At 44.2% G+C, this 17,790-nt stretch overlaps 1 protein-coding gene across 5 annotated transcripts in view; it reads right to left on the reverse strand.

The window, feature by feature from the left end:
- The window catches only part of RERE (arginine-glutamic acid dipeptide repeats), a 378,810-nt gene that overhangs the window by 65,655 nt on the left and 295,365 nt on the right, over positions 1–17,790 (reverse strand). For all 5 annotated transcript variants that reach the window (XM_059716439.1, XM_059716437.1, XM_059716438.1 and 2 more), the window contains one exon: positions 7,483–7,563. In XM_059716439.1, coding sequence (XP_059572422.1) covers positions 7,483–7,563 — 81 coding nt within the window. The remainder of the gene's footprint in view (positions 1–7,482; positions 7,564–17,790) is intronic.

Consider the following 17,790-nt stretch of genomic DNA (forward strand, 5'->3'; position numbering starts at 1 on the left):
TTTTCTCATCCGAGAGGGAAGATACTAAATCAAAAACGCTGTTGAGGAAGGAAAACATTCTGCTCAAGGAGACGCTTGTTCCTAACAGCACAGGTAGAGAACAAGAGCTCACGAGTCAAAAAGAAATTAAACTACCCTAACAATAAAATGTTGTAGGATGGTGAATTACAACCAGGAGGTAAGGAAAATACAGCGCATGTAATAGAATTAGCAGGAATTGCACAAGCACCGCTCTCTCTAAATTGTTGAGAAAGGTTCAGACAATATTGCATCAATTTCCCAAATATTCTTGGCTTAGATCTCCCAGTATGTATTTTCTCCAACAAAGCAAAAATTGTACTCGTTGGCTCTGTGACAGAGCGAGATGCAATTGGCTAATGGCTCTCTTTTTGTTGCAACAATATTTTACTTTTAACTACCTCTAAACCTGCAGAGAAAAATAAACAATGGTTTTCAATCTCATAAGTAAACTAGGAAACAGAATCGGTGTGCAAGTAATCAAGCTGATTTATTGTCTATGCTAAACAAAATTGCAGAGTCCAACTGGCACGGCAAACCCAGTTTCTATTTTTATTGTCTCTGGGTACTTCACCTAGGATGGTTTCTTCAGCAAGCAACTCAAAGAAACTGCCCTGGCCCTGAGCTGTCAAAGTTTCAAAATACCTTTAAAGCATTAATATGATGGAAAGTGCAGAGAGGAGTGAGTAAAAGCATGAGATGGACTTAAAAAAAATACATCAAGGCATAAGAGCCAAATTCTGCCTTTTAATCTACATGCATCCACTGAACCCAAGGGGAGTGACACATCCACCTGTAAGGAAAGGCTTTGGCCCTATGAAAAGGTACAACTGTCCTCAAACAAGTGACCATATACTGGTGGCACTGGGCCATGAAACCGAGCTTCGAGAACCATCTAATATAAAAGGCAGTGCTCAGAAAAAGGATTTAAAACAAAAAGTGATAAATGCCTTCAGGATATGTTATGTCACAACAGAAAAAAAAATGATACTTTCCAGCTCGTAAAAAGAAAAAAGAGGACGTATGGGACATAAACCATGAAATAAGAACTGTGGCCAAAACCAAGCGCCTGTCCTGCCTACAGCCCAGGTTTAAAACCAGCACTTCTACTCAGCTCTGTTCCAAGATGTGAAATCAGGTTCACAGGAGATAAACACCTTGTATACACTGCTGGTAATCAAAAATTATAAGTCTTTTTTAAGACCGTTTCAAACCTTCCATTTGTTTTACTGGCCAATAAAATGGCGGAGTCTGCATTAGGTTTAACCATCATAAACGTCTGCCCATGTAAAGTCAAGCCCAATCACAGCGAATACACATTATTGAACACCGTCAATAGATAAATATCTGGCCTCTGTAAACAGCTCTTAGCTCAATACCACTTAAGTCTATTGTAATCTCCATTTGAGCTTGGCTTCTACAAGTGGAGCATTTCATAAAAGTGATCCTAGTGCACGGTGCAAAGTCAACCACTGCATGATTGGCCGACATGTATAGGAATAGCTTGAGGACATGAGATACTAATATACTGAGATCCATTAACCGGCCAAGTTAGTCGCTCTGTTTGGGGGGAGCAGGGAGGGGAGAGGGAAAAAAAACCTCACATGCAAGCCAACATGTTTCCTACTGAACTTTGTTTGTTTGTTTGTTATGCAAACGAATCAACGGTTTCCCTTACGCAGGAAAAGCAACCAACTCTTCCCGCAGCCTGTTGTTCAAACTGGACTAAAGCCCAGTTGGAGATCTGCTATGAAAGCAGAAAAAAAAAGAAGAGTGTTAGGCCATCAGATTTAATAGACTGAAGCCTACTCTGTGTTTTAACAAGAATAAAACCCTCCCTACTGTAATATCCATAGGATGGAAGCACTAGCAAGCGACGAGGAGAGCTGAAACCAAAAGAAGCGGTGGCTGTTTATATTGGCAGTCATTTCAAACTCTAATGGAAAATTTCAGCTCTGACTGCATCAGAGCTAAAAGAAGTTATTAGGGGAAAAGGTATGGCATTTAAACAAAAAAGAGCTTGCCTAGCTCATCTTTTGGAAATTCTCTGTGCTACAGCAGCAAAGGCAAGTCAGGAAATAATGTGGCAGGACCAACTGTATATTAATATCCCACCATTAGGGGAATATACCATCCAAACAAAATATATTTCCTGTGGGAAAGGAGGACAGTGAGAAATAATGCCCCTGCCACGTATACACAATTAAACTTCACTACTGGTGAAAATAAGTTACAACAACATATTTTAATGTGAAAGAGCTGATGCAGGACTAAGTCATCACTTTATATTGAGGGAGTAAAAAAAAAAAGCCCTCACCTAAGTAATTACTCCAGTCTTTTCATTAAAGGAAATTTGCTATTTGAACAAGTTATGGTAAGGAAGAATCATTGCCTTTAATTTACTTACAAGTGCGCTGCACAGATATTGGGCTGTTTGTTGACTTGCAAGCCTGCCTACAAAACTGACAGTACAGAGGACAAAAACTGAGCCAGCCTGTGTGTGTTAAGTGTGGTGACCTTTCCAAGCTGCCATTGCATTGCTGCAATACATTAGCACTGGATTTTTTTTTTTAAGAGTGGCTCAGGAAGCCAATACTGCTGATTATGTAACACTAGATTAAGCGCTCATGAGGCAAGAATAAGATTGCTTATCTAAACCCCCAACCTAAAATTAAATAAAACTTTATCCTAAAACTCGCTCTGCAGCTATTTTTGCTCCCAACTAACCAAACACAATATAGTCACTATCAGCCATAAGTCTCAACAGCATTCAATTTGGGTAGAAAAAGATTGCTGCCAGATAAGCCAATAGTTTGCCTAAAGACATGGATAATACATATTCAGTAGTTACGTGTACAAGTAACAGGACACATTGCAGGTGTTTTGGTCTAAGGGAACAGACTATTTTCATGACTCTCATAAATGTTGTGGTTTCCAAAGACTAAGCACAAAGGCATCAGCCAGGAAGTAAAATGGGTAGATTAATTGCCATCTGTTTTGTCCCTTCTAGCTGGCAAAGCTAAAGGGAAGATGCCAACTGAGCCTCAGTGGCCCGTGTGGACTAAACACTGTGCCCTCCACAAAGCCTAGCCATCCCTTTACACCTTTCACTCAGCAGCCATGCAAGGACTGTTGTGCTACAGCCTGGCAGGGACAAGACGGGTCCCAATCATGGGGAAAAACAAGCTGCCTTCTGCAAAAGTCACACTCATTTAAGGATCTCGGTACACTTCCCAAAGGTAAGTTTCGTTCACCTTTTAAAGCTGGCTAAGAGAAGCTACAAGAAGTTTAGGGCCTGACCCTGTGAGATAGCGAGCATTTCCACAATGTTTTCGTGGAGATTCTGCATCTTTCCAGGAAGCAACAGGCACCTTAGCACCACCCTGATGAAAATACATTGAGTGTCCTTGAGTGTCTTACCCATGGCCCCACATACTGGCAAAGACCAAAAAAAATATTTTTTTTTAATAAAAATGACCCGTGCGCTAAATCTGACCATGTCCCCTATCTGACAGCATGACTCCATGTTCTCTCTCTGTCTCCCTCCTGTTCCAACCTAGGGATATTCTCAGTTTCCGGTAAGCCAAATAGCAAAGTTGCCTAGCCTGTTTTTCAACTCCAGTGCTTTCCCAACAGGAAGAAGGATTCCAGAGTGTAACTCCCTTCTGCCTTTCTCTTTACCATTGGTATAGCCCCAGCAGTCAACTCCCTACTTTAGAAGGGCACAGGATGATATATGCTTCCAGCCTGGCAGGCCTGAAAGTCTCTCTCTCAGGCCTCTCACTATGCAATTTCAGGTAACTTAATGCTATCATCTGGGAGATGCAGAGTGAAACAAAGGTTGGTAATAGGGGCTTACACATTCTCAAACAAAGCCTCTAACAAAAGTACCAGATACAGAATATGTCCAGGTCAAGCCAAAGCAAAATGGACAAAAGTGCTTTCTCTGTGTCTGCAAACCTTAAGTAAAATTTTCCAGAGGCTCTAAGCCATTTAGGGCCTAAATACCATTTTCTAAGATGACTTAGACTACAGTGACAAGTAAATGGGGTTTGAGGAGGTTGGGAGGGTTGCAAATTTTATACTGGGGGGGTAGAGAAAGAGTCAAAAACACTGCTACCCAGGAGTCTTGGATTCCAGAACTGATGATTTCATTCTATTAGTGCATTAAACAGAAGTGAAAGGGAAAATATTCATGAGGAGGTGGGGGGGAAAGATGGATAGAAGAAAGGAGAGAGAAATATGAAGTTAAATTACAAAAATGATATTAAACCAAATTTACATACAGACTCCTTCTCTAGGGTACCACAAGGTTAACATTTACTGATCCAGCTAAACCTCCATAAACTTGTTAGCTCGCCTTAATCAACTTCAGCATTCCCTTTCAGCAGGGGGCATGCTCAGATAAGAACTAGCTTTAGTTCCTGTGTCTCCTGCTCATAAAAGCTCGAGGAGAATGCTAAAGCTATTTATGCACACGCCCACTGGGAACCTCTCTCAGACATAATTGCTTTGAAATAAACTGGGAGAGAGAAGATCTAAATACACAGCTTTGATATACAGTAAATATGTTCTTTCATCAGGATCTTCTTTTCCTTGCTGCTTATTCATTTGAAAGAAACTGTCACAGCTGAAATGCACAAATTGGTAAATGCAAGATTTCCTTTAAGAGGTGCATGATACATGCGCTGGGACAGGGGAAGAAATAAAGGCATCCCTCAAACAGACAGTTCTTCAGTGTGCTTGTGGGAAATGAAGCACAGTCAACACAGGCCTGAAGGTTCATTTCTTAACTCTCATCAATGCCACTCTCTACTGCTCTGGCCAGTTAAGGGGGCCTTAAGGTTTCCACAAGTTCTCCGATCAAATCCCTTATTTGAATTATCCCTTGGAATAATTCAACTACAGAGTCTGTACAAAAACCAGAACGGGCATTAGCCGGAGGTCTCTCACTCTACAGGCAAATTGAATGCAGGCATCCACGAGGGGGTACATGACAGAGGAATGATACCAGGAAGGTTTGCCTTCAAATCCGTTTTGCAGACTTTAATGAGCAAAGATTTATGAAACCTTTCATACCAGACAAGGGATAACCTTTGCCGTCATCCTCCAAGACACAAGTGATACCGGCTCTGAAATACTAGGAGTTTGTAGGACCTGTAACCTTGTTTTCACTTGGGGCAGGTCACTTCAGGAATGGATCCGACTCTTTTTAAAACAGGTTTTGCAGAAGTCAGGTGTAGCTATCATAGTTGTCTTGCCCATATAACTCTCTATACCTCATGATGGTCTAGCAGCCTGGACTGGCAGAGACACTTTCAGGGTTAGCGGCATGTTATTTCATACTGGAAGGGAACAATAGCAAGGACTTTGGAGCCCTTTCTGATGAAAGAAAGATACAGCAGACCTAAATCTGCAGCTATATGACTGGCAGTTGTCCTTGTTCCACTCCCAGGGAAAAACAGCAAACTCAGGGAGTCAAACATTAGCTAATATGGGCTTGATCGTGAACTCTTTACTCAGGCAGAACTTCTACTGAGAGTTTTGCCTGAATAAGGCATGCAAGGCCAAGCACTGAAAAAGCAGAAGGGAGACCTGTGGGCAAGAATAGGAAACACAGATTAAACAATCTGTCGTAGGTCAAAGGTTACTTGTAGATCAGTTACCACTAGGGGCTAAAACAGCCTGCTCAATACCATCTACATGCTACTTCAAATTGCTTGGACTTAATGCTTAATCTTCCCTGTACTAAAAGTTTAGGCCTAACACAATAAAAATGTAATGCTTGAACAGTGATGGCCTGTCTCAAATTTCACATAGCTTGCAACTTCGCAGAACTTTGAGAGAGGACACAAGGTCTGTGAAATTCAAGTTCAAAAGCAAGTCAGACTGCACAGCACAGGAAAGCAGGGTCAGATGCATGCCCCCAGTTCTCCAGACTTCCATCTGTCTTTCCCTCTTTGCTCTAATTGTTCCTCTTTGGGAAAGCAGGAATGCATGTTATTTTTAAAAGTACATGTCATAACAGATGCAGCTGAAATTAAAGCGTAGTTTTAAATAGATTGAACAATCAATTACTTCACTTGAAGCAGAATGCATTTCTGCCCTAGAAGCTAATCTGTCTTGAATACAATTTCAGGGAGTTAATTTGAAGAAAACCAAAGGGAGAACTGTTTATGCAGACTTCATGCTGGATTTGTTAAATGCTGTGAGGTTTTAAAGAATTTCAACCTCCCTCTAGTACGTTATCTCGACCCACAGACAAATCCAAATCTAGTTACTGCGTCTGATACAGTAACAAGTATTTCCTAACACTGGCAGAAAACCAGTTAATGCCTCTACAGATTGAGATACTCCCCAAGAAACATTTCCCCTTCCCCTTTCTCTTTGCCTTGAGTGACGTTATTAATTTTTTTTACTCATCAGGGACTATGATGTCACAATATAAATGTCACGGGAACACCTCTCAGGAGAGTAAAAGGAAACCACGTCTTAGAGCAGTCCCACACTGTACAAGAGAAGTAATCGCAATGACAACGTTCTTCTCCCTCACCACGTTAGGTTACGCACACGGTATATTCTTCCGGTGATGTTTACAGAAATATGGCAAGTGCCACTTGGACACAAATCCTTTCTTCATCACCCGGGAAAATAGCAGACCGAACTCCATTTTCACTGTACTATCATAAATTCAGGGCAACAGTGCAGACTGCTTCCCAACACCACCTTGCAAGTAGTTAAATGACACCTGCAGCACGGAAACCGAAGCTTCTAGAGAAGCGGGGCAATTAGGACTAATGGAAAACTTGTTCCCGGAGCTTCCCAAGCCCTCTTTCAAAGGGTCCGTCCCTGGCTAACTCCCTGCTCAAATGCCTGCAAAGGTTTTTTGCGCTGGACTGTTATGCTCTCTTATGAAGTCTGAAAGGAGCAACGAGCCTTCAAATCAATTTAGCAACTTGAGTCAGAGACTCGCTGTCCGAATGTTACAGGAGCGCAAAGAGTTAACAGCAACAACTAAATCCTACAGATCGTAAAAGCAGCCACCACATACCTCCTTCTTCCAGATTCAATTAGATTTTGTTTTGATTTAGGCTTTTGTTAATTACCCGCTGCCATTTGAGCCTAAGTTGGTGACATAAATGAATTATCCCAACATAATGCCTGTATTTAAAATTAGATTTAGCCTCTATAAATACCGTTCCCCCCCCAACCACCACCGGCCGACTCCTTCCAGTAACAACAAGGCTACGACAGACCCTCTTCCATACCCGACGCTTAAAAACTGCAGTTCTGAAAAACTGCAGTCACCTTTGTCAGCTGTGGCCTTCTCTTCCAAATATCTGAGTCGGGGATTCAATTCAGGGTTAAAAGGAAACAGTTTCATAAGATCAAACAGCGAGAAGTGGCAGGAAGGGGAGGAAGAAAAAAAAAAAGGCAAGTTACATAAAGTGCAATTGTACTTACAGTCTCCTTATTGGGAAGTAGCTCCTTTCGGATTCTGAAGAAGTTCTTTCCGTACTGTCTCAGCCCCTTAATGAAGCGTTTCTGTGTTAAAAGATAATGAAAAAAATCGGATGTCAGCAGAGGGGGGGAAAAAAAAATAAAAAAAAGAAGAAAGAAAATCTCTTTAACCAGCACAACAGCGGGGGTGGGGGGAAAAATGGTCTTCGCTCTGGGATGGTGGATAAAAGGGGGAGACTATGTGCACACACCCGGAGACTAAGAGGGAAGAGAAACCGGGCTTTAGAAATCAAACCACAAAAAAAAAAAAAGGGAAAGAAAAGCAGTGAATAAAAATTAAAAAAAAAAAACCCAACAAATCTCTGAAGTGGGCTCGCTTCAAAAAATCCAACTTCCAGTTTTGGGAGCTGAACGCGGAGAAGGGAGGGAGGGGAAGAAAAAAAAAAGAGAAGACAGGACCCGGAGATGCCACCAAACCTCCCCGGGGCCGGAGGAGCGCAGCCGGGTCCTGCCCAGGAAAAAAAAGAAGGGGGGAAAGACCAGCTCTTTCTGGCTGGGGAAAACCAGGCAGGCAAGCGGCGGAGGATGCCCGGTGCTGGCGGGGGGAGCTGTCCGGACGGGTGCAAAAGTCCTGGCGCACTGGGGGAGGGAGAAATAATAATAATAAAAGCGTTGCAAGCTGGTGTGAAGGCAGATCCCCCCCCCCCACCCCCAAAAAAAAAGAGGTGCGAGGAAATCCTTTGGGGGAATGCAAGCCCCCCCCCCCCCCCGCTCCCTGCAGCCGCGGGGACCGGCCCGGGGGAGGCGCGACCTGGCTCGGGCGGCGGCAGCCACAGGTCCGGAGCGGGAAGGTGCCATGCACGGAGCAGGAGGAGGAGGAGGAGGGTTGTCACTCCGGGCTCTGACACTACAAAAGGGGGAGGAGGAGGAGGGAGAGGGAGGAGGCGGCGGCGGCGGCGGCGGCTTAGCATGTGATCCGTGCTGGGCCGAGCGGCGCGGAGCTGCAAGGGGCTCGGGCGCGCCGCAAGAGGCGGCCTGGATCCGCTCCGCCCCGGACTCCGGCCCCGGGGCCAAGCCCGGCCCGGCCGGCCACAGGGCTGCGCTGCCTGGGGCCAGGTCCGACTACTGCACCCTACAGCCGTGGGGCAAGGGCGGGTGAACGCCGCCCCTTGCAGCTGAAAAAAAAAAAAAATGGATGGGTGCAAAAAAGTCCTTGCACACTGGGGGAGGAAAGGAATAATCACAAAAAACTGTTTGCGCGAGAAGGATTTTCCCAACTTTTTTTAGTCCGTAGGTCTGGGGGGTGTTCGGGGCTGGAAGGGACCGCGCGAGTCCGTCGGATAAGAGAGACCGCTTGTTGTTGTTTTTTTGTGGCAAAAATCTAGTTGGTCTAATAAAAGATATCAAGTGCGGATTACATTGACCCAAAGCACCTCGTCTCCAGGAGGGGCGGAGGGGGACATGCAGGCAGCGCCCAGGCATAGGATGGGTGGCTTAAGGTGGCTCCCATGTCCCGGGGCCAAATCTTGGTGCAAGCACCCGGCAGCGTGCCAGGCGAATAGCTACCTTCCCCTAGGCCGGGGAGCAGGGGAATTCGGAGGCTGCAAGGGTCCTCGGAAGATCGTCGGGTCCAGGCCCCTGCACCAGGCGGGGAAGATAACTGTGGGGGGGGTCAGGTGACCCCAGGAAGGTGAGCACAGAGGGGAGGTCGGCCTTTCGTGGCCCCACGGTTGAGCAGGGCATCATGCCACGCATCGCCGTACCCATCCTGCTTCCCACGCCCGTGTGCAGTGATGCTGTAGGACTAACCTCACCCAAATCCCAACCCTCCATGGTAGTGAAAATGCTACGGGTCGACTGCTAGGAAACCCACCTAAGCAGAGGCAGGAGTCAGCCACCAGCCACTGGCACTTTGGGATTAAACCCCTGTAAGCGAGCCGATTCACTTGCTTCTATGTCTTTTAAGCCACTGGGTCAGCCACGCCAGCGAAAATGCAAGAGAAAGGAGTAATAAAAGCATCCAGGCTCTTAAACAAGGAATTGGAGCGAAAGGAAGAAACCTGCCTCCACCCATCACCAGATTTCGGACAAGAACATCTATTGCATGTCACCAGGACTGAGTGCCGACCGCTGCTCTGACCACTGCTCTCACTGGCGCTTCTCACTCTCAAAAACGGCGATGCTTCGCTCTGTTGCCAAGGGCCCATTTATTTCCCCTACCATGCCCATGCTTCTTATGTTGTTACAAGCTTTTACAACAGAGAAAGATGGCAGGAGCAATGGAAAGAAAAGACTGCCGAAACACCCACACCTCTATTCTACAGCGCAGTGCAATGCACCTCTATAACCAACTGCGTGGGATGAAGATCAGTCAAGTCACAGTATCATCTGCCAGCATCTAACCCAAAGTGCACTTTGTGCTTCCAACAAAATCATGTGCAGGCAGCCCCTGGGGCTGGAAGGACTTTCACATCATCATTACCGCATGCTGTACCATGAGTATGCTGCCTTTGCAGCATCAGGTAACAGAGTACGAAGGGAAGGTCCATATTAGGAGTTTACAGAAATAAAAACATGAAGAAAATCGTTCCAAAGAGCAGTCATTGAACAGTTCCATTTTGCTTAGCTGGACCCTCTGCCTATGGAAGGGAAGGACCAGTGCTATATGTCGAGGCAACTTGGCCCATGGCACAGGGCTGCAAGAGAGAAAAGCTGGGTTCTACTTGCTTTAACAATGACTTGCTGTGAGACCCCTGGCAAATAACCACTGAATCCTCAGTTTATCCATCTCTAAAATGGAACCGACTTCCAAGGGATCAGCTGGGCCTCACAATATAAGTGGCAAGTGTGGACTCATAATCTTCAACCATCTGATCCGCTGCCCTTTCCCAATCCAAATACAACCCTTTCCACAACAGCTGTCAGATTTAAAAATATCTAGGTTAATAGAATCGCCATGATTCAGTGCATAAGCAATGTTGGGGGCAGAACCAAAAGATACCACTGTAGACTTGGCCTCCTTTCTGAAGCACTGAAGAGATTTCAGCAGTTATGTTTAATCACCGCTTGCAAGGTTTGGGTATAGTACATTTGTACCCTGAAGCCCCAAAGCCTGATGAATTACTTTCTCCATTCACATTACCTGCTTGTGATGTGTACCAAAATGACTGTATGTTTATGAAAGGTGGAGCTTTCCTACCAAGGAAGAAGATAGAGCTACTTCCAGAAGGAGTTCAGAGTTGACTTTTGCAATTTTGTATATTAAAAATTAAAAAAAAAACAACAACTACCAGATGAACTTTTTCACATTTTCCCTCCACTTTGATCAAACTTTCCAACAGTCCCAAGTTGCTCTCATTTACTTGTAGATACCAGCAGTCCTAATCAGGGATGTAAATGTGGACTATCTTGTCTCAAGAGCAGCAGATTAGAAAATGCCCGGTTTCCAAAAGTTGGAGTCATGTCTGGAGTTTAGGGGCATTCTGAAAAACCTTACCAATTATTCTGTGTTCCATGCACGTCTTTGTCTACGCTTATGATCTGATATGGCTTCATCATTCAATCATCCCAACCACACAACCTGACACAGTGCTTGTTAAATGGAATTGGCATGGTGAACAGTACCGTTTCAATCTTGATATCAATAGCGAATGTCCTTCCAAAGGAGATGTTCTAGTTCAACCACAAGTTACTTGGGCCGATGCAGAAATCACTGGGTGAAATGCCATAGTTTACGTTATGCAGGTCAGACTTAGGTGATTGCACTGGCTTGAAAATTATGACAAAAAGTTGCCACAAGATAGCTAACATACATATTTACCCATCAGTGCCCATTTCCAAAACAAACTGGTTAATTTTAATTACAGCTTCCCTGCCATAAGCAGATTGCTGCTGAACAAAACTGAAACCACCTTATATTTCTCATGCAGAGACTAAAAAAGCAACCAAAAAAAAAACACCCCGTAGTGCGTATTAAATGAAAACAGTGGCTGGCCATTAAACATGACAGCGCCAGGTGTTCAGTCTGTGTTCCACACAAAGAAGAGTGGGCTTCTGGTTCTGATGTGCTATCATTTCTGTATCCACATGAACATCCTACAACTATAAAACAGCCCTGTGCAAACAGAAGCAAAAAAACCCAAAACAAAACAACCCCCTCCACCCAAGAAAAAAACCAAAAACCACCAAAAAAACCAAATGTTTTTCTTCTAAATTATCTTTGGGCAAATGATACAGCTCCAGAATTTAGATAGAGGGAAAAAACCCTGCAAAATAGCAATGTTTAAGTGTTTTTATTTCAATTCACTTGCTGAACTGTTCCTCTTGCTCTAGTCCAGCAGTACTCTGCCCCTCGCCCACGAGCTACATCTGGTCCCTAGCACTGTCTCATTAGGCCTGCAGGGCTCCCCACGGGTCCGAAAATTTGTCAGTAGAGGAGCAGCAGGTACCACCCCCCGCTGCCAAATTTCCAGATCTGTGGGGAGCCCCGGGCCCTGTGTGCTGAATCGGGGCTCCAGGGCAGGGAGGGCTTGGTGCCAGGAGCCAGGTCCCAATCCCCCATTCAAGGGCAGCTAAGGCCATGCAGGGTTTGATCCAGCCCACGGACCATCCCCGCACCACTCGTCTAGCCTGTAGTGCCATGAGCTCAAGGCACCACTGCTCTAGTCCCTTTAGTCAGCTCACATTGCATCTCTGCTCCCTGTCCACCTGCATCCACTTTCCCATTCCTACCCCCTAGTCTCGCACAGTTAAGGCCGCTCTGAAATGCACATTTTGCTGTCAAAAGGACTGAATTAGGCTTTAACTTGTTGTTCTCCAGTCTGCTGTGGGCCAAATTAAGCACTTTTTTAAAAAATGGCCATATACTCTTTCTGTACAGATTCTGCCTTGGCCTACTTTTTCAATTCACCGCTAAGTCAGGAATAACCCATTGCTCCTATGGGGTTTTTTTTAACAGGGTGTAAGACACTGCCCCGCTGCTTTGGGAATGTTGAATTTTGTAACTGATGGAGTGAGGGAGCCTCTTAAAATGATGGGAGACGGAAGTCTTAAAACGATGGAGATGCGAGTCTTGATCCTACAAGTGCCGAGGCAAGGGAGGAGTCTTGATAAGAAGGAAAAAAAGGTGCATCTGGAGCAAAATGGTTTACAAATCGTTGATACTTCTACCCCTTTTTTGGTTAAAAATGCAAGGTGCAAATTTCAGCTTCTGTATCGAATGCACGCAACAATTATATTTGTTACACAATTAACATTTGAACAGCACCTGGAAAACGAAGAGTGCAGCGGGATCTAAATGAAGGCTAAGCATCCTTAGTAGAATTCTTCCTATTGTTGCACGGTAGCATTAGGAAACCTCGGTGGCTTACCGGGTCAGTTGTGGTGGATAGACAACACAGATATGCTTTGTGAAATGGTTGCCATGGCTATTGACTAGTCAGAACACAAGGTCTCCTAATGCCGTTGTATAATTTGAGCTCCCCCAACGTAATTTATTAGGTTCCACAGTATCCTGCTACAATGTGTAAACAGGGGGCTATAAATAACCAAGGAAGCACTAGGAACAAGCATGTTAATGTTTGCATATGTGTTACTTGTAGGTCCCATATTTTATCCCAAGAAACAAATACCATGACAAGATACACAAAGCCATTATGTTCTGACTAACAGAGCTCAGATGGCATGTTTATCAATGTGATGATAATGCCATTACGATGCTGTAGTTAAGGTTATGCGTCAGGGTTTCTATTATCAAGGGATTAGAGCTTGGCAGGGAAAATTTGCTGCTGCCTGATGAAAATCAGCACCCCAGATTTTAACCCGGGACTGAGGGCAGCTGGGGTTTTTTGGTTTACTGCATAAACATGAAACAGGTTGGGCTACGCAAGGTCTAAAAATGTACAATAAACCCAACAATGTATTATGCAAAATGGCAACAATCTTCCTATGTATATTTAATTTTACAGATTCAGGTGCAAACCCTATGAATTTCAAAAATGCAAACTTTTAAGATTCTATAGAAACATTAACTTGCTCAGAAATACCTTCTGGACCACTTCTGTAGTGAGGTTTTTTTTTAGCCAGTTTTAGATCCAAGTTATTTTTTCCCCTCAAACTTAGGAAGTGACCCACTCTTTACTGAAATGTTATTTCCACTTTTGGAAAATTTTCCCTAGATAAAGGAAAAGAAAATACATGCCCTAGCATGCCACAAAAGCTATCCTCCCCACCCTACCCCCCCCCACACACACCAAAACCATTTTCTCAAAGAACAGATGAAAGGATTTTCCCCTCACACTTTCAGAAATGTTTTCTCTCTTAACTGTGACCAAGAACAGAAAGTTCCTGCCTCAAAGAACACTTTTTCATTAAATTATGGTCATCTGACAACAGGGAGGGCGGGTGTTATAACAGAAGTTTCAGTGTGAACCAGTTTTGCTATAAGCAAGTAGCATTTAAGAGATGTTTTTCCAAGCCCTTGCTAAGTAACCTGGTCATCTCCATTTAATATGCCCCCAACAGGTTTCACAACAACAAGCAGCAAAAAAGTTTTATGGTCTTAACAGTTAACAGCGTAAAAACACAAAATCCATAAAACCATCTTTTAATTTTTAAACCAATTTAACAAGATGAAAAATGAAACCCACTGCTTTGCCTAGTCTGAAAAAGGAATTATGGACCGGCTGCATTTGCAAAAACCTGTTAGTGTGCGAAACACATTTCTGGATTGCCCAAAACAATAACTTTTTAAGCATGCAGACGTCGTATATGCACCTTGGCTGAATTTCAGTACGCAGGGTACATTTTATTAAGAGCTTGGCCGTATTTTTACATAAACTGAATTTAATGTGGACACATTAAAAATAAAAGACATTTGCCAAGAAGGGTGGATGGTATCACATGTGCTGCTGTCTAACCAGAATGCTGACACTGTTTTTCTAAAGGAATACCGATGATGTTTGCATCGAAAGGAGACCAGACATCCTGTATCTGAAGATCTTAGCTTGGTGTTATCAGGTATGTAATGTTTTTCACCTAAGCAAACCTTGCTGCAGCACAAAGCAGCCAAAATTTCTGTATAGCCTTTTTCATCTCAAAGGATCTCAATTTACTTTCTAAATGCAAGGCCAAACCCTGCTCAAGTGAGAAATCTCAGCGAGTCCCATTAAAAACAATTTAAGTACTGCAAAAGTGCAGTGTTCTTCTCTGCCCTAAGGGATAAATGGCTGTAGCTCCCTGGAGGCTCTCACCTTGCAAGAGTCCAATTTTACATAGGTTATTTTGGGACCAGTGAAGGGTCCCGCACCAGCTTGGTCTACGCCAACTGAAAGGCAAGGTCTCTTGAGGACAACTATTTGCAGTCAGTCTGCATTGGCATTGCCATGCTCCTGCCCGTAACCCCCTCGTCTCCCCGGCTGGCCCTCTTGCTCACAGTCCTGCTGCCCTGTAGAGCTGGGGATACAGTAGGGGGGTGAGTGCCTCAGAGAATCAGCAGCTGGGATAAGAAACTTCCCAGGATGGAGCCCAGTGAGGCCACATGAGGAAGCAGCAAGTGGAGAGACGGAGACACCCACTCTGTCCCATCAAGGAGGTAGCGGGGCTTGAGACTGCCCTACTTTGGCAGGGGCAGCAGGTGCCAGAGGACTACTGAGAAAGCACGAGGAAGATGGGAGATCGGGAGAAGAGGCTTGCACCAAATGACTCTGGGCCTTCCTGTATCCTCTATATCTTAGTGCAATTGCTGAGGGTAATAATGCACAAAGAATATGCCACGGTACTTGAGGAAAGAAGCGTCACATGCAGCCACCTGCACGGGGACCCCTTACAACATCACGTTGTTGGCAGAAAGAAACCATGGAGAAAAATCCACATTCAGGCCCTTGCAGTGCCCCTTTAATTTGCCCTGCTGCTGGGAGGACAGGATATGCTTCAACCTCATCTGAACTTCCTTTGTTTTATTGTTTCCTGTTGTAACCATAACTCTGTCTAATATTTTTTTAAATTTAATTTTGAGGTAGGCAGCAATTTTACCCTTAGTATCAGATACTCTGGCTCCTGCTGTGTTTTGCTGGTTTACAGTATGCTCGCAGAGCTTATTTAACAGGAGCATTTTTAAAGCCTCCTTTGAGCATCCTCATACTTGATTCAATAGCCCATGCTACCAGAGCAGGCAGGAGCACAGATCTCCAGCTAGCCACCAGCAGTGGCAGTAGATCTTGGGGGGCAATGTTTAGCCTTCATTGTTCATTTCTCTTTGCTTTTAACATTACACCCTACCTTCCCACCCCTACCATGCTCGAGGTAGGGATGGTTAGTCCCAGTTTTGCCATCTAAGCTGCGCGTGCCTATAAGAATGCCAGTCACCATGCCTGCCGGGCAACCCTCAAAAATGTTTTGCTGGGCTCTAGGTCAGGTCTTGAGAAACCTTTTTCTCTTTTCTGCTGGAACAGTGATAACACGAGCACAAGTCAATGAAGACTCAGACTTGGAGTCCGCGGGGTTGTATGCTAGGAATCCACAGAAAACTGTTACAAGCCCTTGTCTCAACGGGGGGGCTCAGCTGATGTTCGCTATGCAAAAGTTCTGTCATTTCTTCTGGTCTCCAACAGGCATTACCACAGAGTAAAGACAAGCAAATATGCTTTGGTGAGCTTTTAAGTAGAAGCAGTTAAGTAGTGTGAACAGAGCACGGGGAAAAACATCAGCTACACTCGTGGGGCCAGCTGTCGCTACTTAATTCTACACCAGAATTAAAAATAAGCTGACAGCAATAACTATAATGTGCATCAAAATTCTTCTCTTCTCATGTTACAAAACAGATTTTCTTGTACCGCAGAAATTTAGGAGCTGTGCATTCATTTATAAAGCTTATGTATTTATCGGTGGCTTGTAATGATGTCACGGAAGACTTCACAAGACCCTAGCCCAAGATGGGGCACCAGCACACGTATGTGCATGGATACATGCAGGGACAGGAAGAGGAAGGGGCTGCTGGCAGGGGTGAAGATCACTGTATAAAAAAAAAAAATCCAACGTTTCTCTATTTCTACTCTTGACTTCTGAAACATGCACAACAGTTTAGGCCTGGTTCTAAATTTGGCAAATTATGGACCTGGGTTATATTCCACCCCAATTCATAACGGTGCCAGTCCACTGATTTTTTTTTTTTTTTTTTGCTTGACTGCTATAAATGGGAGAGGGGCTATCCCAGGGCAGAATTTGGCCTGTAGATCTCTATGGCACACTAAAAATATAAAAAGAGAGAAAGAAAGAAATCACTTTATCACATTCATTGATACTTAACAGATCTCTTGAACAGGTCACAATTTAAAAATATACTTCTATTAGCATTTTAATGGCATCACATAGTAGGGTAATCTCCTAAAACAGCATTAAAAGTCCCTAGGGAATATTCCACCAACATTATCCACAGTGCCTCCAGGGTCATATAAACACCTCTGGCAAACAGAGAATGAAGACAATGACATCTATGATAGAGTTTAAGGATACTGAACAATCAACTTCCTCTCCTCAAAGGATCGATTTTCCAGGGGTATTTTGCCTTAAACAAAGTGAAGCAATAAACCCTCCCTCAAAAGTGAACGCAAAAAATTGGTGCTACAAGTCCTGCACAGACGCAAGGTGCATCCCGGTCCTCCAGAGCCGGTGCGCTCCATCTAGCTACAGCCATCCACGCAGACTGGTAATCATTAAAGCAGACTCCCTCAAGGGAACGCCAGGGGATCCTGGGATGGTAATGAGCCCCCTCCGTGGTGCTGTACTGTTAAGCTTTTGTTTGGAACAATAGATCTCCCATGATACCTCTCGCCTGCTGAAAATATTGGTATTAAGTGAGCATGAGCACAGCTGTGTGTAAATTACATATATAAACAGATTAGATTTGTATATTTATACTGAACGCAAACACATTAATAGCACATTTGCATACACAGTTGGCTAAATGAGACTGCATGCAGAGTGGGATTACCACTTGCAAACACATTTATTTAGAATTTTTAATAAAGTATTTATGCTGCTATTTAAGAGGTCAAGCCAAATTCATCATCCCTTTGCTGCTCCTTCCTTCCTAAAATGCCTAAAATGCTGCTCCTGTCACTGATTATTCATCTGCCACTTGGCCCACATTAGAACTATAATGGGAAAAGCCTCACCTCCTAGCACAAGAAATTATAGCGGGGCGTTTTGCTAAAGGTTATCCAAATTTCAGAATGCGTATTTTATTGGAGGCGGTGGGTAGAGGGGAAAGGGCTTTTGCTTGGCCGCGGGGCGAACTCCTCAAATGCCAGTTGA

Source organism: Alligator mississippiensis, chromosome 13, assembly GCF_030867095.1.
Source record: "Alligator mississippiensis isolate rAllMis1 chromosome 13, rAllMis1, whole genome shotgun sequence".
In the NCBI taxonomy this organism is placed as follows: Eukaryota; Metazoa; Chordata; order Crocodylia; family Alligatoridae; genus Alligator; species Alligator mississippiensis.